Source organism: Primulina eburnea, chromosome 13 (assembly GCF_022965805.1).
Source record: "Primulina eburnea isolate SZY01 chromosome 13, ASM2296580v1, whole genome shotgun sequence".
In the NCBI taxonomy this organism is placed as follows: domain Eukaryota; kingdom Viridiplantae; phylum Streptophyta; class Magnoliopsida; order Lamiales; family Gesneriaceae; genus Primulina; species Primulina eburnea.
Window position 1 is genome coordinate 32,589,782 of NC_133113.1, and position 25,070 is coordinate 32,614,851.

Sequence of the window (25,070 nt, forward strand, 5' to 3'; positions counted from 1 at the left end):
TTTAGAAATTTTCCGAAAAAACGCTATTTATATAATAATAAGAGTGAGTCTCATTTGAGACCGTCTCACGGATCATAATCTGTGAGACGGGTCAACCCTACTCATATTCACTATAAAAAGTAAAATTTTTAGCATAAAAAATAATACTTTTTTATGGGTAACCCAAATAAAAGACCCGTATCACAAATACGACACGTGAGACCGTCTCACACAAGTTTTTGCCAATAATAAATATATTTATAAATGTAGCAGTGTATTTATTTAATAAATAAGTATATGGAATTTTTTTGGGAAGAAAAATCCTAATCTTAGACGAATTAGTTTTTATTAGTTGGAGGATGATGAAATATATGATTAATGGTATAGATCTTCGACTTAAAGCAACAAATATTTGATTTTTTTTTGGATTCGAAAATTTTTAATGGATAATAGAGTCGTTTGTCGACTCTAGTTCAAAAATTAAGATGACAGATAATATGGAGGATCGTTTAAGAAAATAAGATGAAATCTATTAATCTGTAGAAAATTAATTTAAAAAATAGCATAAGTTGACACTCTACTTATTCGGTGAAACCTGAAAACTAGGGTTGGTTACTAGGGTTGATTTGGTACGGTATACGAATTTTTTGAATTTCGGTACCGGAAAAAGTGATACCGATATTGTGCCGAAATAACCGAAATTTCGGCATGATTTATAATTCATATCGTTTTTACCAATATATTCGGTATACCGATTTTTTGATACGTTATCGGTAATACGTACCATCTACATTGAACTTATTTTTTAAAAAAAAACTGTTGAGTTCTATTTCCAACTAACCTCGAGAAAATACCGGTAACATCGAGAAACAACATTTCCAACACATAATAAAACAACAATTGAAAGTTTGGCCCAAAAAAGTACGGTATAATATCGTACCGAAATTTTCGGTATACCGGTAATATCAATATATGCTGTATATTTCGATATGTATGTACGGTATACCAAAATTTCAATATTTTTTCTCAACCTTACTAAAAAACCATAACCGCAATTTCGTCAAATTTGGCCTTAATCTATGAAATAGACATAAACGCATAGTCTAGATGTTTATATTTGTAATAGAAAATAATGTGAAATTTATTGATACACGATCTTATGATCTATATCAAAAATCATGATGATGATACATAAATATTTCAAAATGTATGTTTTAACAGTATAATTTTCGATTCACATCAGTCAAGAAAACTCTGGTCACAAGAAGATTATCACAAACTCTTACTTCTCTCACATTTTATAATAATTATCAAAATCTAATTTTGAACTTTATCCACGGGGAGATTTGCAGTAGTATTCTTGCTTGGGCTTCATGTAGTATCAAAAGAGTCTTGATCGATGTTCAAATTGTCATTGAAAAAATTCTTGCACGCAAGATGTTATATGTAAAGGGTTTTGATCTTCTGCATTTGAAAATCTGAAGGCGGCCAGAGAGAACGGGGGGGATAACTACAATAGAATATCTCACGATTCTTTTCCAAGGAAGTCCGAACACATGCAATGCAGTGCTTGCGATATAAGCAGATTCTTGTATATTGATCTTTTTCTCTTTTGCCCCACGAGAGAATATACATTTATTGACAACACCCTCACATGATATATGCTAGGTTACAGTGTGACACCATTTCTTGTAGAATATCCCGGTGACATGAAATTAAGATGAAACAAGTTATTCTATGTTGGGGAGTTTTTTTTTTTTTTTTTTTTTTTTTTTATTCTATGTTGGGGAGAATATTGATGAGCAACAGCGACAACAACAATACGCCCCTCATTCGAGGGCAGCAAAACAACAAACTCTGGGCGATTCGACCATTATATATCTGTATATCTTGCCGTCGACGTTATATATTAATAATCAGTGTAGCATTTGTGTTCCATTTTTTTCAATGTTATTTTCCATTTGCAGTAACAATTTGGTTACAAGTAGTCCGCGCCGGAAAATTTATTCAGTCTCATCGTATATGTTTCGCAACAGCCAACAAAAAAAAATAGTATTGGAATTATTTTGAAATATACAATGCATTTTCAGTTAAATCATAATCATTATACAGCTAGATAGACAATATAAATTCATAGATTGAAGTATTCGGCCTGAGTTTCTCTTCCATTAAAATAGAGCAAATCAGAAAATAATATGCATAGTTTATTATATTGAATTCGAAGACGGGTTTATTGAAGGGCTGTACTGGACCGTAGCCCAGCCCATCTTTTTAGTTTACCTAAGTAAAAAAACCTCTTCCTATGTGCCCAGCTAGGGCTGCAAACGAACCGAATATGTTCGCGAGTTTTTCGAGCCGGCTCGATAAATATTCGATTCGTATTCGAACTTATCGAATTTGAGCCGAACTCGAACACGTTCGAACTTTTTTTCGAGCCGAACTCGAGCCCAAATTATTTTGTTCGATAGCTCGCGAATAGTTCGCGAACCTTAATATTTTATTAATATAATATAATTATATATATATATATATATATACATTTCGAATATTTCGAGCATTTCGAGCTTTCAAACCTTAATATCCGAGCAATAATTCGAATAGTTCACGAATATATTCGAATATTTCGAGCCGAACTCGAATTCGAACTTCATTTTGAGCCGAGCTCGAGCCCAAATATTTGAAATTATCGAACTTCGAATCGAGCTCGAACTCGAATATACCTATTTCGAGCCGAATTCGAGCCTGACTTTTTTACTATTATTCGGCTCGATTCGGTTCGTTTGCACCCCTATGCCCAGCCCAAGGCCAGCTCAAATAATTGATCTGTTTTTTAAGTCAAAAGTTGTGGTCTGTGGGTCATTGCAAGCATAGACACCGACTTAATTCACTCTTTTTGTTTCTTCCTTTTCTGTAATGTCCGAAAAATCCGTCCACGTAAACCACGTGCATGAAAATTAATTAAATTGCGTATTTATTTTATTTAATTAATCCGTCCACGTACATTCACAACCATAACATATATGTACATCTTATTGTTCTTTTTCTTTGTTAATGAGTCATTGATTGACTATTAGTTATTTATTTGTTTGATAATTATTTTATTAGTTGTTTAGGATTATAAGTTGAACTATTTCAAAATGGAACATTAATCTGCTATTAATAATTGGGATTTTTGTGAAGCATGTAAAGTCGACACTTCGCAATAAAATGGAGAATGACTTTCTTGCCGATTGTTTGACACTCTATATTAAACGAAATTTAGCTAAACATATAGATGTAAATTCTATTATAGATGAATTTTACGTATTAAAATCTTGTAGAATACGACTTCGTTCAACAATATAATGTAATTTTTTTAATAATATATATCTTATTATATTGAGTTCAAACTCCAAACTCATATTTGTGGTTCCGTTCTTGATTGAATTCGTCCATATTAATTAATCAGTGGACGAGTCAGTACCGGTATATGTTATATAAACACATACATCAATAATGCAATTCCTTAGGGGGGCGAAATAACTGGTCAATATTCCTAAAAAACAAAAAAAAAAACCTGGTCAATATTCCTTAAAAAAATAAAAAATTAATAACTGGTCAATATTGTCCATATACATGGATCCATAGTTGAAAATGAAAGCATTAATTAATTAATTGAATGCTGGGGGCACTAGTCCTTTTCACTGCTGCAATTAGTACATTTCAAAATTTCAACCTGCTAGATTCTTGGGATATGCCCACCTCCATACAACCATAAAAATCCCATCGATAAAGTTAATTGTACGTTCACCCATTCGAACAACGTACTACATGTCAGTGAGTATTTATTGCACCATCTTACTAGGACAGCAAAGTTATTTGAGATGTTTATTTATTTGATTACATTAGATTTGGGTAAAAATAATGAACATTCCCTTCACGTGTGAATTCGAATGGAAGGGGATCTTCCATGGGCGAACATTCATCGATCGATTGCAGCATGGACTATCAGGATATCTAATTGTGTTCCCATTGAATTGTTATTTTTTAGTAATTAAAAGTTGACAATGTCTAAATTACTAAATGTTTTTGTCTGCTGATTACACACATACGAATGTTTACTTAATGTATAAGATTTGGCCAAGCATGAACGTTTACTGTATATATGTAAGAATCGTTCGTACGTGGTTATTTATATAATCTGCGTAAGAACATTTAGTTATTTAGACATTGTCAATTTTTCATTTTTAGAAATGACAATTCTTAGTTTATTTTAATATACGTGAAGAGTTTCTTGTAAAAAAAAAATAAATTAACCAAATCTACATAACTATATATATATATATATATATATATATATATATATATATATATATGAAGGGGATTGAAACCGACATAGCGTGCGAATGAAAACAAATGGTTTAAAATGTAGCCTCCAATCCATGAAGGGGATTGAAACCGACATAAATAGTTTGTATAAGGTCTTTTTAAGGAGAAATAGTTGTTCTATAAGTTAATAATTATAGATCATGGACTTATCCAAATATATATAATAACACAGAAAATTTTAGTCTATATATATATATATATATGTATGTATGTATTTTAAATATGGGGAAGTTGGTGAAAAATCCTCAATCATAATATATCTTTGGGTTCACTCCCTATCTACAAATTTATGGTACTATGTCATACAAAATATGGTACACTTCATGTGGAAATGTGATACATTTCATGTGAAAATGTGGTACTAAAAAAATACCTAGAGACTGAACACAAAAAAAAACGACGACTGAAGACTGAATGCCAATTTCTTGTTTAAACATTTAGATGTCCCCATCGGAGTTCAGGGTTAAAAGACAGAGCCTCGGGGAGAGGTGGGAAGTCCCTTTCCAAGTGTCTTCCCCGCCATTTCATATATATACACACACTCTTAATTGGCAGGATCGAATGTCACCAAGCAGCCGTAGAACTTATAATTTTTTAAGAAATATACGTCATTTCAGGGACATATATTTCTTAAAAATTTATATTTGATTTTATTTTCTAGAATGCATTTATTTTGTTTATAAATCAAAGATAAATATTCGCCTCATTTTCAACACTTTCTCAAAAATAAATTTCACCAACTCTTACAACTTTCCAATATGATCAACGTACACTTTCGGGCTCATAATATTGTCAGAGTTGGTGGAGTAAATATATTTTTAGTTAATGATCAGGAATTCGATTATTATCACTGATACTTTCTCGGACGAGCTTGTCACACAGAGTTTGTCCAGTATGACTTACATGAAAGTTTACTCGATGCACATAAAAAAAATCGATGTGGGTTCTCGCGTCATAAAAAAATACATTTATTCAAAGCATCAAGTTGCTGGAGTAGGTGTACTTGTGACTAATTAATCACAATTCTATTCCCTACTAAGATTTTTTGGACGAGTATGTCGTACAAGACTTACATGATGTAGTTTATTTGATTGTCATGATTTGTAAGACACTGCGTTCAACACATCCAATATGCACATATGAATAGCAGTCGCCAGCTCCGTTACAAAATATATCTATACACACACATTATCTTTTTCAACTTTATATCATTTTCAAAAGACAGTTTTGAGAAACCGTCGGAATATTTAACGACGATGACTTTAGCGACGTTGTTAAAACCATCACTAAAACCATCGATAATTTGATTAGCTCGAAAAACCGTCGCTAATCAGCGTTGTTTTATAATTTTAAGAGTCTTTTTTCGATTAAAAAAATATGGGTGGAAATGTATTTTGATTATCCGATAATAATTTAGCCCGTGCTTTGTAAAAAATCCTTGCAATGAAAAGACAAGGAAAGGGGATTAATCAGATGAAAACAATTAAGACTTTCGTCAATCAGCACTGACGGTGCACCTACACTGCCTGCTCGTTCCATCAACATTGTATATATATATATATTCCTTTAAATCCTGCAATTTGTTCGCACATGCATTCAATCGACACAGTAATTAACATCTGCAGCTAAATTATATTATTAGGCAAAAACTTGTGTGAGACGGTCTCACGGGTTATATTTGTGAGACGGATCTCTTATTTGGGTAATCCATGAAAAAGTATTACTTATTATGCTAAGAGTATTACTTTTTATTGTGAATATGGGTAGGGTTGACCCGTCTCACGGATTAAGATCCGTGAGACGGTCTCACATGAGACCTACTCATTATATTAAACAAATCCTTAATTCTAGGGTCAATTTTTAACTATTAACTAAGGATCCACTTTCTATTTTTTATTATTTTTTAAGAAAAGAAGGATCCACTTGGGGGGCTCCACCCTCGCACTCCGCCTAGGGTAATACCGCATCTCCAAATTTTTATATATTTGCGAATCTGTTGCACGGAGATCGCGACTTATTATTTCCTAATCATAAAATTGCTTAAATATCTCCAAATTTTTTAGTCTCTTATGTGATGACAATTTTCCAAAATAAAATTTTATAATCTTGACACGTTTTGTTCAGTATTATTTAAAATAGATTACTAAATGATGGGAACAAAGAAATTTAAAAAAAAAAAAAAAGAGTTACAGTTGATAAGAAAAAATCTTGTTGAGATTGATAGCATTGATCCTCATCGTTTCACTACGTATGTATGATATATCGTTTTGATTTAAGAATGATCCGTTAATTAATTAACGTAAATGTCCCTCTCCATCCTCCTGTTCCGAGTGCCATATCTGTTGTGGACGTTTCCCAACAAATCTAAGTCATAGCTCCCACAATACCAATATATGCTTAATAATTTTATGCCTACGTACGTATATACAAGTCTAGCATTATACAATATATAAAACACACTACATTATCGAATTAAAATCAACTCTGAATTTCTTCGAAGACAATTGGAAGATCACAAAACCTACAAACAAGATTCACATAAAGAAAATTAAGCTTGTAGAGATTGATACAACTATAGTCATATGTAGACATCAACGAGGCCACCATCCAATATTCTTGATCTTGTCTTCTTCGCGCTGGCCTCTTTTGTTTTCTGTTCATAAACTAATATATATTTTGAATATAGCAGTTCTATTATATAACTAGGTACGTTTTATACAAATTCGAATCATGGCCTGCCATGTTCAACGCCTGAGCTTGACTCTAGTCTCGAGTGGGTGAACCATCTCACAAGACAACTTTAACACTTCCGACAAATCTACACTTGGACCACAAGGCAGAAACTCGAATTCATGCAAGAGCGTAGCCACCCAGAAATTCACCGTAGTCATGCCAAATGTTTTTCCCGGGCACGACCTCCGGCCAGACCCAAAAGGCGCTAACCTCAAATCGGATCCCATAACCGAGAACTCCATATTCGATTCCCGGTCCATAAATCTCTCGGGCTTAAAGTTCAAGGGATCATCCCAAACAGTTGGATCCCTCGTAATGGCCCACATATTAACCATCGCTGTGGTTCCCGCGGGCACATGATATCCATCCACCGCGGAATCCCTTATGGACAAACGGGACCAAGAAAGAAGTGGGCCTGGCGGGTGAAACCTTAAGACTTCCTTGATGACCGCTGTTAAGTACACGAACTCGGTTAAGTCAGACTCCGTTACCGCGCGAGACCTGCCCACGACCTTGTCCAGCTCATCATGAACCTTTGATTGCACGTCAGGGTGCAACACCAATCTTGCTAATATCCATTCTATCAACACTGCAACAGTATCAGTTCCCCTAAATATCATTTCCTGCATCCAGTAGGAAATAATTAAAGAGTTTATACTTCGTTTCACGTATAAAAAAAATTTAACACCGTGAAAACATAAATAACAGAGATAATAAAAGGTGAAAAGATATTGAAATTAAAACTAGCCAAAAGTAGAAATTTTTCTCAAAGTTTACCTTAACAAAGTTACCAATTAAGCAAGTGCCTTTTTGAAAATAGAGTGGTTGGTCAAGTAAATTATTTATACGTGATTTCTTTTCTTTTTTTATGGTACTAAATATATTTAACTGCTCATAGGTTACTTTTTGAGCACATGAAACAAAGCAACGGTTGCTTTCAAGCCAGAATAGGAAGATATGCTCATGAAAATGCTTCATTTGCGGCTAATAAGATATAACATCATCATGGTAACTAACCCCAAACAGGACATATTTTTATCACCCATGAAAAAATTAAATTTGGAATTACGAAAATGACTAACGTATAGATTAGGAATTTACGAAAATGACTACTGTATAAAGTACCGTAATATAATAGAATACGATCGATATAGTATAAGCCATGTGTGTGCTATAATATGACTCATTTATCTACTTTAGTTATTGTTTGTATTATAAAACCAATCAAATTGATACATTCAAAAACAAATTAGTAAGTTTTAAGGAAGTTCAAATACATATGAGAAAAAATAAAGTATAAATTTTAATTCCATCTTATAATTTTTTTTAAAAAATAAATAGTTGATGACGTGGCGATCAAATTAAATTTTAGTAAGTATAAGTTCCTCGTGTATCTTACCCAAAGAACGGCGATCATGTCTGCCTCCGACAATCTTTCCCTCCCCTCAAGAGAAAGCAAAACATCTACGAGATCACCGTTAAGCTTGCCAGTTTCTGCCTTGTGCTCAGCCACAATCCGACCGACGAACTTGCTCACACGTGGCACGAGCCGGGAGCACCTCAACCGGATTTTTTGTAAGTCGAAATCAGTTAAGAAGGATAAGTGATCGCCCCAGTTCACTTCTCCTAGTAAATCGTATCCTTCATCAACCAAAAACCTCAATTCCTCCGTCTCCGAGTTGAGTGAACTGAGGCCGTACCTCCGTCCAAATACAGAGCACATCATGTTGTTAAGCGAAGCGAGTTTCAGTACATTCCTAACGCGAAAACCGTCTTTACTTGAAGCAAATACCGATACCATCTCGCTCGCTATTTCCAGACGTTGATACTCAGACGCTTTGATTTGTTTAGGGGAGAAAAGATGGGCCGAGGCTATTTTCCGTAGGGTCTGCCAATAAACGCCGTAAGGCGCGAAGCCGATGGAGCGGCTGAACATCAAGTTATATGCCGTTTCATTCACCGGGCGTTCGACGAACGTTGCGCTGTTTAAAATTTCTTTTGCGACCTCATGATTGCAGGTGACTATCGCCCGCGTCCCGCCGAGGCTGAAAGCCATGAGCCGTTTGCCTCCACAGGCTTCAGCTGCAGCAGCTAATTTATGGTGGGCTAGACCTGTCATCAGACTGATGCTGCCTATAACAGGAACCCCTTTTGGGCCAGGAATGGATCGAGATTTTGATGTTGTGGGATTCCTCCATTTGTATTTTCCCCATGCGGGACCTCCGGGGTGAGCCCAGAAAACAAGGTTCAGGATCAGGCAGGAAAGAAGGAAGAGAAATGTCAAGATTATGGCAGTGGAGGGGGCGAGGGATTCGCATTTTGAGGCCGCGAAAGCGAAGAGCCAGAGGTTTTCGACATCTGATTTCATCATTATGGTTTGAATACAGTACCGCGCGGAGTTTGATAGTGTAAATTATAAATTATGAGTTTTAAAGCCGAGGAGAAAGCTCAGCAAATTGGTTTTGAGGGCTTGAAAATGGCTATGCATATCCTGGTTTATATAGGGAGCGACGGTGAAAAATTGTTACGTTTAGAATTTACCGTGTTCGAGTATATTCTGAATTAAATTTGAAAATTACAAATCTTTTCTGTATTAAATTTCCATATTGTTATTCAAAACATTTGGATCAAAATTGTTGTGGTGCGTCCAACAACCGTCTTTGTTAAGAGAGCGACGCAACACGTAGCGACTTACCAGCCAAAAAACTTAAAAAAGATTTAATTTACACCGTTATAATCAACTATAATTTTTAGTAAAACAAATCTCGATCCAAAAAAAGTAATCTTGTATTACAAACAGGAACAATCCACCTGAAAAACTTGTAGTGGAAGTTGATTATTCTCAACACTTGATCAATGTGTCGGAAAAACATTAATTAAGTTGGCCGCTGGATGCGATAATAAAAAAACCTTGATGGAACAACTAAATTATACAAAACAGCTAATTAATTACACATGTTGACATCAGGTAATTATTTGGGCATTTCATTTGATTGGCACAAAAATGAAAATTAATTATTAAACAGACTAACGCACCTATCCCAATATACTTTGCCATGGGAACAAATGCAACAACACTGTTTTTTTGCTATAAGTTAGTTATAAGTTAATTATTGTACAAAAAAGTTATGACCACAAATTGAATTATAAATTGAGTTACAAAATGCATTTTATTACAAAAGTATCTCTGAAATTTATTTGGAAAAAATATTTTCAAAAGTGCATTTAATATAGTTTTATAATTTCAAATATAGTTTGTAAACTAATTTGGCATAATCCATAAAAAAAAACGAGTGATTAAATTAAAGCACGACCCAATGACAATAAATTGCGTGCTCGTTGTGTGTTCGAGTGATTAAAATAATGGTAATGATGTTAATTACGTCGTGTGGGGTCGGAATAACCATGATTGTTGGGGTCAAATTATATTAAATCTGTGAGGTCACTTGAATTTGTCTCTAGGCTGTAGTCTTAGGGGGTGGAATGGCATCCGACTTCGACCCAAATTCATGAATTTTAGCAAGTTGGTTCCTGGAAACTCAGTTTAATTTAAAATATGTATAAATCTGTACCAAGTTCTTCTTGATAATATGATGTTGAAAGGAAGAAGAAGATTTAATAAATCCGCTAGTTTTGGAGTAACCTTTGCAAATAAATGAACCTTGACTAAATTTTCTTCTTTCTTGACGTAGTAATTCATATTTAAATTTAATGGTCAAAAGTTTGTACGCAAGCAAGGTTGAGGAAGCTACATGGCAATTTCATCATCATGGAGATGAACTGCAATCGAAAACAAAAACAAAAAAACAATACAATTTTGGTTTTTTTGCATGGTTGTCTATAGGCGCTTTTGATCTTCTATATATGATACTCACGGGAAATTTAAATTCCGATTCCAGTAAGTGTCACTATATCAAACGCAGGTTTCGAATTTGTCTTGAGCCTAAAACCACGAATAAGACCGTTAGAAGGAAGCCAGGAGGGTGTCCCAGCGTAGCCCCTCCGACGATCAAGTCAGCGACTGATTATATAATTGTGGAGCATCTAAAGGTGCTGCTGAAAAATAATATATTGAATGAATGAATTAAACACTCAAACCAGGTATTTATAAAGAAATACCTGGACGCGTCATGGGCCTGCCTTCCGTTCGGGATAGGGATGGGCCAGGGATAGTGGGCCCCATCCATGAGTTATCATTCTATATTATCGAATTTCATTTTTAGCCGTTTATCTTCGATATTTTTATACAGTTTAATCATTTTTCCAATGTGGTATATAATTACTGGAAAAAAAAAAGACTGAAATAGTCTTCTTGATTTATACTCTTTTTTTCCCTCGATTTTAAAAATAAATAATTTATTTTAAAAATATAAATCATTCTTGATTTATATTTTACTCTATTCAGCATATAATTTAGACCTTTTTTCTATTATATCGCATTTCAGATTTCTTCTTGAGAATTTGAAACCCCAACTTTTCACATCTATGACCGGAATGTGTTCTTCTAAAAGTCGAATAACGATTCTCAACCGGGAACGGTATCTTTTAAATTCGTATGCTATAGAATTATCATCCAATAATTAACCAAAGATTGGTTTTCAAAGTAGTGCGGGGGCAAAAAAAAAAAAAAACTTTGCATCGAGTAATATAGAAATCAACTTCTCTAAAGGTCACTTTCTACTTAAATAAAATGGCATTTTATTTTATAATTTGGTTTCATTAAAGTATGAAGCATCCAATCCGTTTGAGCCATCATACGCATACACCCAAAAATGATAGGGTATGTTTATAACGATTAGACCCCACATGTTTAGGTAGGCCTGGATCATTATATGTAGCATGATCAATAATACGTTCATTGATCCAAATTATTAAAGTGTGGTTTAATCCCCTCGGGCGAAACTTTTGGCTTTGAATATAATGAACAGAACAAGTTGGGAATAATTTCTGAATATAAATTCTATCTCACGGATTAATTAAATCAGGAATCTAAACCAAATAAATAAATAAGCATTCTCTATATATCCACTGCTCAATCGGTCCTTCCATTAAATCATCCCATGCAGCACACATTTAATCTACCCCAAAATTCAGATAATATTAAAAGACAATTTTTTCCTTGTTTGAACGTATGTATGTATGCCGATATACACACACATATTTACATAATACATATGTATATAATATGATTTTTTATTTTAAAATATAAAATAAATTTTCAATTAACTGAAATGGTCGAGGCTTAACCTAAATATCATGACAAACGAAATCCGTGTGATGGGCAACTTTTTTTAGCTTGTCGATTTGATAAAAGGCAATGCCGACTTCTAATAGACAGATTGTCTGGATCATGCATCATTCTTGCTCGTAATGTATCCAATTACAACTTTGGATTTTGGTTGAATGAATTGATTTATACCGAACGACTTATTACTAGCGTGTCACCATGTCCTATATATATATTAGACAAGGCAAAAACTTGTGTGAGACGGTCTCACGGGTATTATTTGTGAGACGGATCTCTTATTTGGGTCACCCATGAAAAAATATCACTTTTTATACTAAGAGTATTACTTTTTATTGTGAATATGGGTAGAGTTGACCCGTCTCACAGATTATGATCCGTGAGACGGTCTCATATGAGACTCACTCATTAAACAATAATCAATATATTTACGTGGATCTGACCACTGTCAATGATTGATTAATAGTGGGATATAACTAAAAAACAAAAAAACAAAGGAATCGAATATTGAAATTTTATATATTTGTGAATTGTTATGTATTATACATACATAGTTTGAAATCTTATTGTTTAATTAACGATATGGATAAACTTTCTGCGCGTGCATGTGGACGTGTTCTTCTTACATATAAACAAAACCATGCTTAGGATATATGTAATGTATTTTGGGCATCAGTTCCATGCACCTATACATATATATATTTCGCAAGTTGAACAAACAAATCGGTTTTTTTTTTTTTTTTTTTTTTTGTACCAAACATTTGGATAGATTAACAATATATTATTACAGATTATAATTGGATTACGTATTTCGCATTGTCCATTTGTTCAGGCTAAGAAACATATTTCATTTTTTATATGTATACACTGTAGGCCAGTTGTCGCCTAACCCACTGTTTGATTTTTTATTTTTTTTTAGAAAAAAGATCAAATCGAAGGATGATTGGATTTGATGCCATAATCTGAAAAAGTTCTCTTTATGGCTGATTTCTTGGGTGGGTGGGGAGAGGGTCTCAAAGATACTTGACTCAAAGTATTCCTTCTCCATTTTTGAATCTTTTAATTGAAGATTATGCTGAGGAATAGATTCGAGTTCTCTTCCGTGGTCCTTTGAATTTAAGAACACAATTTTTTTTTTCTGTTTTAAATATTGTAATTAGCTAGTATTTGAGGACGTTACAAATTAATGCAAGATATGCAAGATCTATTATTGGCATATTATTCTTTGACTAAAATAGCTTTGTTTTTATACTTTATCATCATTCTTTGACTTAAATAGTTTTAAAATAAGAAGATTTTATCCATTGCTGGGAGTACTGTAAGGATTTATAAACCAAAAATCTTATATTAAAATCATAAATTTATAATGTTTTAAAAAATGACATCACAGACAAACAATATATATTATGTGCCTACAAATTAGACTTTTTCGGGTCTGCCCATTAATGTATCCTGGGAAACGGACGTCTAGTTAAATACTTGAAATTAAACTACACCAGAGGAGACATGTTTGTTTTAAAGAAACTGTATTTGATACATGTCTCGGTTTGATTTTGTTTTTTCATACACGATAAGTCTATTGTAAACAATATACTTATTTCGATTACAACTTTGTATTTCCAAGTTTGCTTCTGTTATTACTTATTAGCTATTTGGCTAACAATATATGCATGATGTAAGTCAATATATGCATGATGTAAGTCGCGTACAATAAGGTCACACATAAAATTGCAGTTCAATTATTTATTTTGAATTACGCATTTTGGCGCTTTGTTTCTACACTTTTACCGATATTATTTCTTGGAGCGAACACCTTAACCACTCTGAATAAGAAAGATGTGTGAGTTCGATTTCATATATATTTAATGAATTTAATTCAATAAGAGCATAACATAGATATATAGAGAATATTCTTATGCAGAAAGCATAAAAAAAGTGTATCTATGTCTTCATGTTCTTGGAGATTTGATTCGAGCTCGTTGCTAATGTGTTACATTATTTAATATTTCCGAAATTTTTTATAAAACGAAGTCAGTTATATGTTTGCATAAAACAATAGAATATTTTTTTGTACATTTTCGATTTTTTTAAAGCCGAGGGTTCGACGTTTAGAATCATCACTTTGAAGTAAATGTCACTGTTTTTAATTTTTTGTATCCAAACCATGTTTTGAAACCAGTTTTATTGGGGAAAAAATATTTGGCTAATAAAATTAAACTATGACTTTTAAAAAAAAAATCTTTGTGTTTTCTTGTAATATAAAAAAAAACATATTCTTTTGACCGATGTATCCAGATGTAATCCGTTTTTGTGTAATTAAAAAAAAAATAATCAAAAAATTATGATCACCGAATTATATTTTGAAACACATGTTTTGTATCTAAATTCCTCCACATATTTTCATTTTTCTAAAAAAAAACCCTTCATATACTATTATTAATAAAAATTATTAATGATTCAAGAAATTCAACTTCAAATTAGATGTTTGAGCATATTCATTACTGTCTCATCGATTCAATCTAGATATTTATATATATATCGCTGATGTCAAATTTATATATGTTAATGTATTCACAAGCATAAATCCGCAGTGAGTCACAGTCACAGGCATCAATAAATACAAATTAAATTAAGCAATGATTAGAAAAAAAATTACGTTAATTTTCAGTAATTTGTTTTAATTTTAATCAACCCTACTCGCAAAAAGCAGCATCCAAATGAATTCTATTATGTACAATAATGTCAATGAAAATCCATAATTTAATTTTTAAAAATTCTATCATACATAGATGCAATATAGATAATAAAATATTTTGCGATTTTTTATTTTTTTTGGAAAGGTCTTAAGCCGAGATATCTACGTACTGCTGATTAGGAAGTCAACAAATAAAACAAAGGAAGTCAACTTTGATTTAGTACATCGTTGATCCATCCATGATTATTGGACAGTGTTAGGTTTGTTGGTATAATGATATTTGACGAGAACCACGATCGTTATTCTTTCGACTACACTGGGTAAATCTTCAAATAGTACAAACCACGTCAATCGAAATTGGTCTGATTATTGTAGGTAGGTAAAATGGTCGAAGACATAATCTATAATTATAAGAGTAAAAATTAAGGAAAGGCCTAACCCATTAAGAATAAAAGCAAAATAATTGAGATCTAGTTTAGTAGACTAAACTTTGTTGACAAGATTTAAGGTAGATTTGAAAGTCTTGGGCCACACATAATTTCCAACTAGTACCCGATTGCACGCGTTACAGTCCGTTTTTCTAATAACATAACTTTTTTTTTTTACAAAGAGTCCATGCCAACTGACAGATTTAGTGTACGATGCGTTGCGTATTTGTACAGTCTGTTTTTTCTAATAAAAAACAAAGAGGTCACACCAACGAACCAAAAATTCTATCTACCACCCATATCTTTAATATATTTATTAGTGATGTTTGATATACGTTGTGTGCTTGTACAATATTTTTAATAATTAATTTGATTTATATTTAAGCGCTGATCATATTATATTTGTTAAAATTGATGTGTGAGTAAAGTATTATTTGAAATAATGAATTAAGGGAAAAGAAAAAACAAGAATGGACCATGTCATCAAGAAAATTAATAAATAGTTGAACTAATAAAAATTTAAAATTAATATGGACATCTGGCTGGTCACATATACAATTAATTAATCGGGAAAGGAATAAAAATGAGTATTTACCTTCCTCCACTTGCTCTAAATAAAGATATGATTTTGTTGCATTGTTCGTGTAAAAATATGCTCTCAATATTGACCGATTTGGTTCTATGTCATATTCATTCAACTTGATTTGCTCTTTAATGAAAAAAGTTATATAGGCACACAATCTTATTATATTACTAAAAAAATAATATAATTTTCTTCATTTCTCTTAATATTTTTTTTGATTTATTTATTTATAATTATTTCGAATTATTTCTATCATGTTGTTGGATTAATTTACATTTAATTTACCACATTGATAAAACATGCATGAATATTAATTTATTAAATATTTATTAAGTCAATCCGATATTATTTCGAAATAATACAATTTTAATTTATAATTAACTAATAGTTTGTTAATTATTTCAAATTTCATAATAAAAATATTACTTTTTATACTAAAATATTAATTTTTACTAGAGAATCTATTCTACTTTACGGTTCATTTTATTGACAATTGACCAATAGAAAAAATTATATTAATAAACAAAATAATAAATTGCGTGAACTTGGAACAATCAAATATTGATATTTCTATCTAATGTTGGACCTAATCAATTTCAATTTAATTTTTTTTTTTTCATTTAGATTATATTGTATTCGGTTGGAATTGTGATAACGAAAATGGGAGGAAGAAAAAAATTTACAAAACAAAATGCCTGAAAAAATAAATAGATTATCGAATCCGATTGAATTTAATGATTTACATTTTGGAAGAAATACGTGTATATGTGATATTAGATATTGATTAGTTATATATGAATTAAAGATATATTTCATTTCTCATACAATAATAAAGACCGAGTTGACGAATCTCATAAATATAAATCCGTGAGACCATCAAATAAAAACCAACTCTTTACTGAGGTTATTGCTAATTAATTAAAATGAAAAATATATACTCTTTTGCGTTGTGACAATTGTTCGAGGAAAGCCCAAACAAATAAGTTGAAGAAGCCTCTTGTTTAGAAGCCCACTAAGAAACTCCATACATTTAAGTGGCCCAATATTCAAAACCCTAGCCCATGTATATAAATTTCGTAATTGCAAATCATCCGTTTATTAAATTCCATTTCGCGGCGGCGCTTGCTCATCTGAGATAATGCAGATCTTCGTCAAGACCCTAACCGGGAAAACAATAACGCTAGAGGTTGAATCGAGTGACACCATCGATAATGTGAAGGCTAAGATTCAGGACAAGGAAGGTATTGATCACTCTTTCTTTATGTCGCTTATGTAGTCCCAAGGATTTTCTATTTTATGGACTGTTGGTGATTGGGCCCGATATTTTTTAGGGATTCCGCCGGATCAGCAGAGGTTGATTTTTGCCGGAAAGCAGTTGGAAGATGGCCGCACGCTTGCTGATTACAATATTCAGAAAGGTGGTTAATTAGCTTTGTCTGTCATCTTCTCTTTTTGGACTTTATACTTGCTATGTGATTTGTCGCTGGATTGAAATTTTTTTATTTGGTCAGAATCGACATTGCATTTGGTTTTGAGGCTCCGTGGGGGGATTATCGAACCGTCGTTGATGGCTTTGGCGAGGAAGTACAATCAGGACAAGATGATTTGCCGCAAGTAAGATTATGAATGTGTTCTTTATTTTCTTATTGTAACTCGTGTAACTCATTACTTCTCTGGTTTAACAATTACATATTTTTTAGATAACCTTGTGATTATATTGAATTCATAGTAAATGCGATGGATTTTTTGGCCTGTAAGGTATTCCGATCGATGATGTTGATTTAATTGTTTAACTTCTAGGATGCATTAATTTTATCATCATTTGTTTTCAAGGTAGATAATGAAATGTGATTCTGTTACTGTACTCGGAAATGAGAGGGGCCTTTTACTCGGTTTTACTTGTGATAATATATGTTAGACCGATTCATTAATTCCAGAGTGCATTACTGCATTTAGAACAGTGGCAAACGGTTTCCACGTCTTTTCATATGAGTTGCCTGAATGATGCTATATGATGATTGTGAAATTCGTTATGTTTTGCGTGACATATTAAACATTGTATTTTGAGGTAATTATTGCTGGTGAGTGTGGCCCGAAAAGTGTTGGGCACAGTTTTAATTATGAGAATTTTTGGGGTTTGTGGTTGATACAGTGGATTCTCTCATCTGCTCACGGAACTCATGTTTTCTTTCTTAACATTTAATTATTTTTTTGCATTTTGTTGTTATTAATGTTTCATGAACATTTGCTTGCTTTATAGAACCTTTTTGTTCTCCCTCGCAAAACAACTTAAAATGGCAACCCTTTCAAGAGAGGACAAATGTAGGAGCAAAAATATATGTGTAGTGCTAAAATTATATAACCAAAGGACGTAATGAGAAACCCAAATTAGCTAATTTGAAAGTATTTAATTTTAATAATTGTTGCTTAAATTGGAGCTCAGACCGTAGTTATTGGTCTCATTCGGCGCATGTGTATTATAGAGCCTAAGTGTAAACATAAGCAAAAGCACGCGTCATGCTGCATGTAGGCTGACGAAGAGATACGAATCTAGAGTACATACCTGGAGAAGAGTTCATTACACATCTGTCAACAAGAATCTTACTTTATGTTCAACTAATATATAATTTATAACTGAAAATGGCAAAGTCTTGTCGTACATTTCATTTCGTCTCTGCCAACCCTCATTCAAGTCAATTACTAAAGATCTCAAATTATTTATTTGTGCCTTGCATCTATGATGCTGAATCTGGATAGCTGATTCTCTCTTCCTTGGAGGGTGGGATTAAACGTTACCCGTCTTCTGTATGCATATGCTACATACCTTGATTCCTGAATCAAGCGAAGGCTATGCACTCGTCTAAAGTTTCCACATTGTGTCAAAGTTCTGGAGCAGTGAAACAATTCGTTCCGGCCACTTCTGTCTAGAGATAGTATATAAATTTCATCATCAATTGTATAGACTTTTTAAAATCATTATTTTACATTTGAGCTATTTCAAATTAGGATCTGTTAGTCAATGCGTGCTGCTGAGTATTTCATGCCATGATGTGTCAAAACGCTGCGGAGCAGGCATCACTTTTCGGTAAAGTTCTTTAACATTAACCTGAGATTCTTGGGATTATTTGTTTCAGATGTTATGCTCGCTTGCACCCCCGGGCTGTTAATTGCAGAAAAAAGAAGTGTGGACATAGCAACCAGGTAAGTTCTGATGCATTGATTCCGTAAGCTATTATTATTTTTTTATCAATTAGACGTCCATTGAATTGATAGCATCTTTTGTTTGAGAGAGATTTCATTTTACTATGCAGTTGAGGCCAAAGAAGAAGATCAAGTAGACATGCTTATGCATTTGGTTTTTGCAAGGGGATGGCATGTGAATATTCATGCCGCTGCCTGCTGTCTAGCTACAAGGATTTATAACTGTTTGAACCGTTTGTTTTGCACCTACATGGACCAATAGTTATTTCTTTCTTCTCGGGAAAATTTTGGACTGATCATTATACAATCGCTCATTGATTATGATTATTTTCTTAAAGCTCAAGTGTTCTGTATATCTTTTTTCTTTCCCTATCTTTTCTTCTTTGGAAGAAAAACTGGAGACTTGAAAATAAGACATGTTTCTACACAGCTACAGTTTTACAAAAACTTTAAAAATGATGGTTTTATCGGCCAACTGTACTCCTCCCCTGAGAACTTCCTGTTTTGGGGATTCCAATTTTGAGGCCTTCCATATCCACGGGAAGTAGTTTTGGCGCCAGACGTCCTGTGGAGAATATGTCCTGCGGTGGAACAATCATCGGGACATAATTGTTTCTGCCAAGCATTCACATGATGCTCACTTTGTTACGATCTTTCACATATATACCAAATGTGAGTATATCGTAGTCGACAGCCAATCTATTAGCCCATTGACAGAAAACTTGTCGAGAATTAGGTTCTAGATTTAAATGGCATTAGTATATACGAGTGTATTTCCTAGGAAGAAAAGAGCTAGACAACAGTGGAGGCTTTACCCTTCTTCCAAGCGTAGTAAACGAGTTTCACCTGATAAATTCATCTCTTAACCACTTTACTAAGCTGGAGGACGGATTTCTGCATTTTCGGGTTGTTTGAACTGCTCTACTCTCACAGATCAATAGGTTTAGAATCAGGGTCAGCTTTCACAAAAAGCTCTGATTCTAGACTTTAGGTCAGTTGTGGAGAAATCAGTTGAAAGCCTCTGCCGGAATTTAGAAATGGGAAAATATGAAACATAGATTGCATTTTTCGAATATGAGAACCCGAGGAGGTGCGTAAAGCAAAATACCTTTGAATAAAAGCCAGTCTCCATGGGAGTTCCAATACCACAACATGGGTACGCTCGTACAACATAGCAGATATATCACTTTTTAATAATGATATGAAAAAGAATTTTATTTTATCATATCAGTGTTTTAATACGCAGACATAAAAATGATTGGATGCTTTACATAATATAAAACACCCAATTTTGTTTTATCCATGATTCTTCTCATTTATGCAGCACTGGGATGACATAATAGTATGTACAAACAACGCAAGGGTGCTAACTGCTAAACCTGGATATCAAGGCATCAAGAAACAAAGGAAGAGCGAAGTATTCAACCAAATCTTCAGAAATGCTGAAAATATGCACATATAGGGGGCTCTATTATCCATGGTTCATTTCACCCTACCTTGTGAGGCACTGTCCCCATGAGGTGATCAAAGGCCCAGATTTACACACACATACACCCCATGAAGTGATCAAAGACCTAAATTTAATCACCATGTTAAATCAATGGCTGAGATCTTGTGAGGGCACTACCTCCACAGGTAGCATCGACATTACCATTATCCATTGTGTAATAGTAAAGTTCGGATTTTGAAGTTTTATTGCAAAAGTAATAAGTGGAGAGGTAGCAATGTGCTTTGGCCGACTCGTGTGCCTGATAATGTGTTTGTGCTTCACTCGCAACAAAAACGAAAAGAAGGGAGCTTTGGCCGAGTCGTGTGCTTGATAATGACACCATTTTTATCCCTCTATTGAAGCAGTGTGCTTATAATAGAGTCCAAAAACTAAATCGCAGAGTATTCTTTCAAACACAAAAACTATGCGGAATCATTTATACTTCCAACTGGTGGCAACCATATCACCACTTCTAGTGAATTATGACACCGTGCCTGTAAAATGCTTTATTTATTTTTCCAGCGTTTCAAGTATTAATAAATATACATTAACTAGCAGAATCTGCTTATTCTAATTCGTATTAATCATCTTCCATATATGTAACTTGATTTTATTTAATCAAGAGCAGAACCACCATTGATCGGCACTTTCAGTAGCCTGATTCATCATATCATCAGACTTGAGACTGCCCAAATATTCGAGTGGCCATGCAGAGGAAACATCCAGTACCTCAGCCATTGCAGAATCCAGAAACTGGTAAGCTTTTTCTTCCTCAAACCCCAATGGATCAACCTTTTCCACGCTGCTGCTATAATGATCATCTGATACAATTCCCTCCATATATTCACTTGGAATATTTTTCTCCAGGTAATCGATGTGGGTGTTCCGGTTCCCTGGTGCCGTTTCTTGAATTTGAGTTTGATATAAATTCTCTTCAGACTTTCCCACCGTCTCATTCCTCAGCTTCTCCAGCTGTTTAAGAAGGATATCGATTATTAGACCTGGGATACTACTACTACACGTCTTACTATACTGGATGTGTAGAGTATAGACAGAGAGTACCTGAAAAAGCAAGGACCGCTTCTCTTTCTTTAAAGCTTCAAACTGGGAAGACAAATTTTTGTAATCAGCCAATAAGAGGCTGTAATCTTTCTCGATGGTCTTCGATTTCCATCGCGCTCTCTTGTTTTGAAACCATACTGCAATCTGTCGAGGCTGCAATCCCAATTGTTTTGCCAGTTTCACCTTCTCTCCTGGCTCCAGTTTGGTCTCTGACTCGAACATGGCTTCTAGAGTTCGTATTTGTTCATCGTTGAATCTTCTCTCCTTCTTCCACTTCTGCTTCTTATCAGATGCGTCACACTTGAACATATTTGATCGCAGAATCGATAAAATCTTTAAAATTCCAGGGATCTAGTGCGATGCATGGCCGTAAGTAGAAATGTCGAGATATATATAGAATGTTTAGAAATTGTATCTGTGGGTTTTCGGTTTTGGGATTCTTGACTGATGAGTTCCAGTTAGCCATATAATATAAGCTGCTGAATCTAGTGATCTGTTACTAGTTATATAATGAAATTAATGCAAAGACCGGTCCCTGTCTCCTTTTCGTCGTCAGTAATTTGGCAACGTGGATCACATTAAACCTGTACATACTATAAATGATGCGTAAAAATCTGTTCATACATATATGGAAAAAAAGTAGGTGATTTGGATTATAGTTTTATTGTTAAATTGAAATAATAGATGGTTTCTTAAATTCACATCTCATTTATTTACGCGTTAGTTTAATTGTCTGTGTTATTAGATGAATTTGAAATATGTCTTTAAATTTATAATTTCATTTATTTAAAACTAGGAAATATATTTAAAAATATTCATGCTTAAAGGAATATTGACATATATTACAAGAAAAAATCAAGGCTGGAAGGGTAATTTACATATTGTATTAATTATTACGATGTACAAATCAAGTGATGGAAAGTGGAAACACACACTTGTCTTTGTAATGTAAAGTCAAATGTCGCGGCTCAGTGTCACTTTCTTTATTTGTATATGGTGTTCTCGATCTGCACGTCACTATGTTTTCACCTTCAAAAACTCGTTTTACTCGTGAAAGCATGGAGTTTTATTAGTCCGTACAAAATTATTCAAATCGATACCCGTTCTATAAAAACCTATTGAAATATAGAAACAAAATATATATATATATATATATGTATATATGTATTTCGTAGTAAAACAAATATGACAAAGACTATTTATATTTTAGTTTTTCAATTTGGATTTCCTGTGAATGATTATTTGAAGGTCGGAAAATAACACATGATCGGAATGGAGAGAGATTTTGGACAAGTGTATTATGCAAATAGACAGACAGATACCGACAGTCCTTTTGCCGAACCATATCATACCAAACAAAGTATGAAAAACTTCTATTCGATAACGATAACTTCTGAATCAACTACCAGATTAAATCGTCGGAAAATTTATTATATTTCAAAACCAAAATATAAAGAAAAATGCATTTCGATTTTTGTATTATAAATTTGAAGATGGTTTTTCAAAAACTACCCTTTACTCAGGTTAATTTCCTACCAAATGAAAAGATTATGGGTTCTCTTTGAGGCAAAAACTTGTGTGAGACGGTCTCACGGGTCGTATCTGTGAGACGGATCTCTTATTTGGGTCACCCATGCAAAAGTATTACTTTTTATGCTAAAAGTATTATTTTTTATTGTGAATATGGGTAGGGTTGACCCGTATCACAGATTATGATCCGTGAGACGGTCTCACATAAGACCTACTCTCTCTTTGATAACATTATTTGATAATTAATTGTTTACATATTTATAATTCAAGCATTCATTAATTTCGGGACTGATAATATGTATTAATGGGCCTGAATGTATAAAACTCTCAAACTATGGGCCTCCTTAGTTTCCTTCTCTGACATAATGGGTATGTGGCACAGTGCCTTTTATATGGGCTGGGCCTCTCGTTATACGAACCCAAACTACCTTTTTTTAAAAAATAATAATCTGGGTGACTCAGTGGGGTTATAATGTAACTAGGCCAATTGGTAATGGTTTTTTTGAAATTAAAATTAATGTTTTTCTCAGTACAATTAAATTCACTAATAAAACAATTTACAAGTATACTATCACACCAAAACAATAAATTAAGGTTCAAGCTTATATAATATATTACTATCTATTAAATTTCTTCCCCAAAAAATTTGATTTAATTGTCTGTTTTTAAACTTGAATATATTGATAACTTAGTGAACAGAGTATTTGTTAAGACACTGAAATTTGGTTCATTCCTAGGCAACAACATTTGTTTTTGTTTTCTTCTTTTTTTTTTAATTCATTATTTTAAAATTACAGTTTATTCTCTTGATATTTTTTAAATTATGATATGATCATCATTTAAATATAAATTAAATTAATCATAAAAATTATTGTACAAGAATGCAACGTGTGCCAAACTTCTTTATTTTTAAAAAGAAATTCGTGCCTCAAGTACCCGAAATCTTTATTTGGTAATCAACTCTTGAAATAATTAGTTAGGCCAACAATTATTTGATAAAATATTCAATGTTTTAATGATTAGTCCCGCACGTCACAGTGACTTAATTAACTATAATTATCATCGATTCAACCTAAAAGTGAAGACTTTTTTTAATTTTTATTTTTTTTTTAAATATTTGCACACACTTTAAAGTTGTAGGGCTGTGGCAAGAAAAAACGAGGAAACTAGGAAAAAGATGGTAGGGTTGAGGATTTGACATTTACTTGTTCCAAATATATATATATATACATATATATATATATATATATATATATATGTATATATATATGCACAGATTCCTACAATTGTAAAGCATTAAATTGTGAAACCAAGTGGTCTCCACCTTTATCAATGACTTGTATGGAATGTAATGTCGCCCTAGCATTTACAAACACAAAAACCCGTGCCATTGTTAGCGACTGTTCATATGTAAATAAAAGATGGGAAGATATTCTTGATTATTATCTAAAATATTATGATTTTAAATTTTATATTATTTCCCCGTTAATAAATACTCCTTCTTATTTTACTGCCCTTTATTTTTTAAAATGAGGGGGTGTTAACTTTGAATCCTCCAAGTTGAGATGTAAAAATGAGATAATAATTTGTTACATAGGGGAGAACAAATACACTAAATCACACAAAATCTTATATATATATATATATATATATATATATATATAGACACACACTCTATCTATGCGATATCATAAAATTTGAGTTTATTAGAGTAACCACGTTAGTATAACCTATCAAAAAACTTGGTGTCCACATGT

At 33.0% G+C, this 25,070-nt stretch overlaps 3 protein-coding genes across 4 annotated transcripts; 1 reads left to right on the forward strand and 2 right to left on the reverse strand.

The window, feature by feature from the left end:
• Positions 1-6,785: 6,785 nt before the first annotated feature.
• LOC140810055 (cytochrome P450 78A3-like) lies at positions 6,786-9,569 on the reverse strand. The gene is made up of 2 exons (XM_073167864.1): positions 8,480-9,569; positions 6,786-7,703 (listed from the first exon to the last, which is right to left on the reverse strand). The coding sequence occupies exons 1-2, from the start codon at positions 9,449-9,451 to the stop codon at positions 7,092-7,094; spliced, it is 1,584 nt and encodes a 527-aa protein (XP_073023965.1). The 5' UTR covers positions 9,452-9,569; the 3' UTR covers positions 6,786-7,091.
• Positions 9,570-17,108: 7,539 nt separating this feature from the next.
• On the forward strand, positions 17,109-21,696 carry LOC140809650 (ubiquitin-ribosomal protein eL40 fusion protein). 2 transcript variants are annotated; one of them, XR_012113145.1, is made up of 6 exons: positions 17,109-17,272; positions 17,363-17,449; positions 17,543-17,645; positions 19,166-19,232; positions 19,343-20,388; positions 20,557-21,696. XR_012113145.1 is itself a non-coding variant. In XM_073167349.1 (5 exons), the coding sequence occupies exons 1-5, from the start codon at positions 17,170-17,172 to the stop codon at positions 19,367-19,369; spliced, it is 387 nt and encodes a 128-aa protein (XP_073023450.1). In that variant the 5' UTR covers positions 17,109-17,169; the 3' UTR covers positions 19,370-21,696. The 2 variants fall into 2 exon arrangements, 1 of the variants encoding a protein (XP_073023450.1); XM_073167349.1 differs by having other exon boundaries at positions 19,343-21,696.
• LOC140809649 (homeobox-leucine zipper protein HOX5-like) lies at positions 21,217-22,264 on the reverse strand. Its single transcript, XM_073167348.1, has 2 exons — positions 21,784-22,264; positions 21,217-21,693 (listed from the first exon to the last, which is right to left on the reverse strand). Exons 1-2 carry the CDS (start codon positions 22,090-22,092, stop codon positions 21,340-21,342), a joined length of 663 nt encoding a protein of 220 aa, XP_073023449.1. The 5' UTR covers positions 22,093-22,264; the 3' UTR covers positions 21,217-21,339.
• Positions 22,265-25,070: the final 2,806 nt, after the last annotated feature.

Bases quoted from the DNA above. Each gene is read 5' to 3' on its own strand.
- LOC140810055 (XM_073167864.1), bottom strand. From the start codon at position 9,451: ATGATGAAATCAGATGTCGAAAACCTCTGGCTCTTCGCTTTCGCGGCC. The intron at 7,704-8,479 runs GTAAGATACACG...TACTGGATGCAG, and splicing joins ACATGATCGCCGTTCTTTGG to GAAATGATATTTAGGGGAAC.
- LOC140809650 (XM_073167349.1), top strand. From the start codon at position 17,170: ATGCAGATCTTCGTCAAGACCCTAACCGGGAAAACAATAACGCTAGAG. The intron at 17,450-17,542 runs GTGGTTAATTAG...TTATTTGGTCAG, and splicing joins TGATTACAATATTCAGAAAG to AATCGACATTGCATTTGGTT. The intron at 17,646-19,165 runs GTAAGATTATGA...TATTTGTTTCAG, and splicing joins GACAAGATGATTTGCCGCAA to ATGTTATGCTCGCTTGCACC.
- LOC140809649 (XM_073167348.1), bottom strand. From the start codon at position 22,092: ATGTTCAAGTGTGACGCATCTGATAAGAAGCAGAAGTGGAAGAAGGAG. The intron at 21,694-21,783 runs GTACTCTCTGTC...CTTCTTAAACAG, and splicing joins AGCGGTCCTTGCTTTTTCAG to CTGGAGAAGCTGAGGAATGA.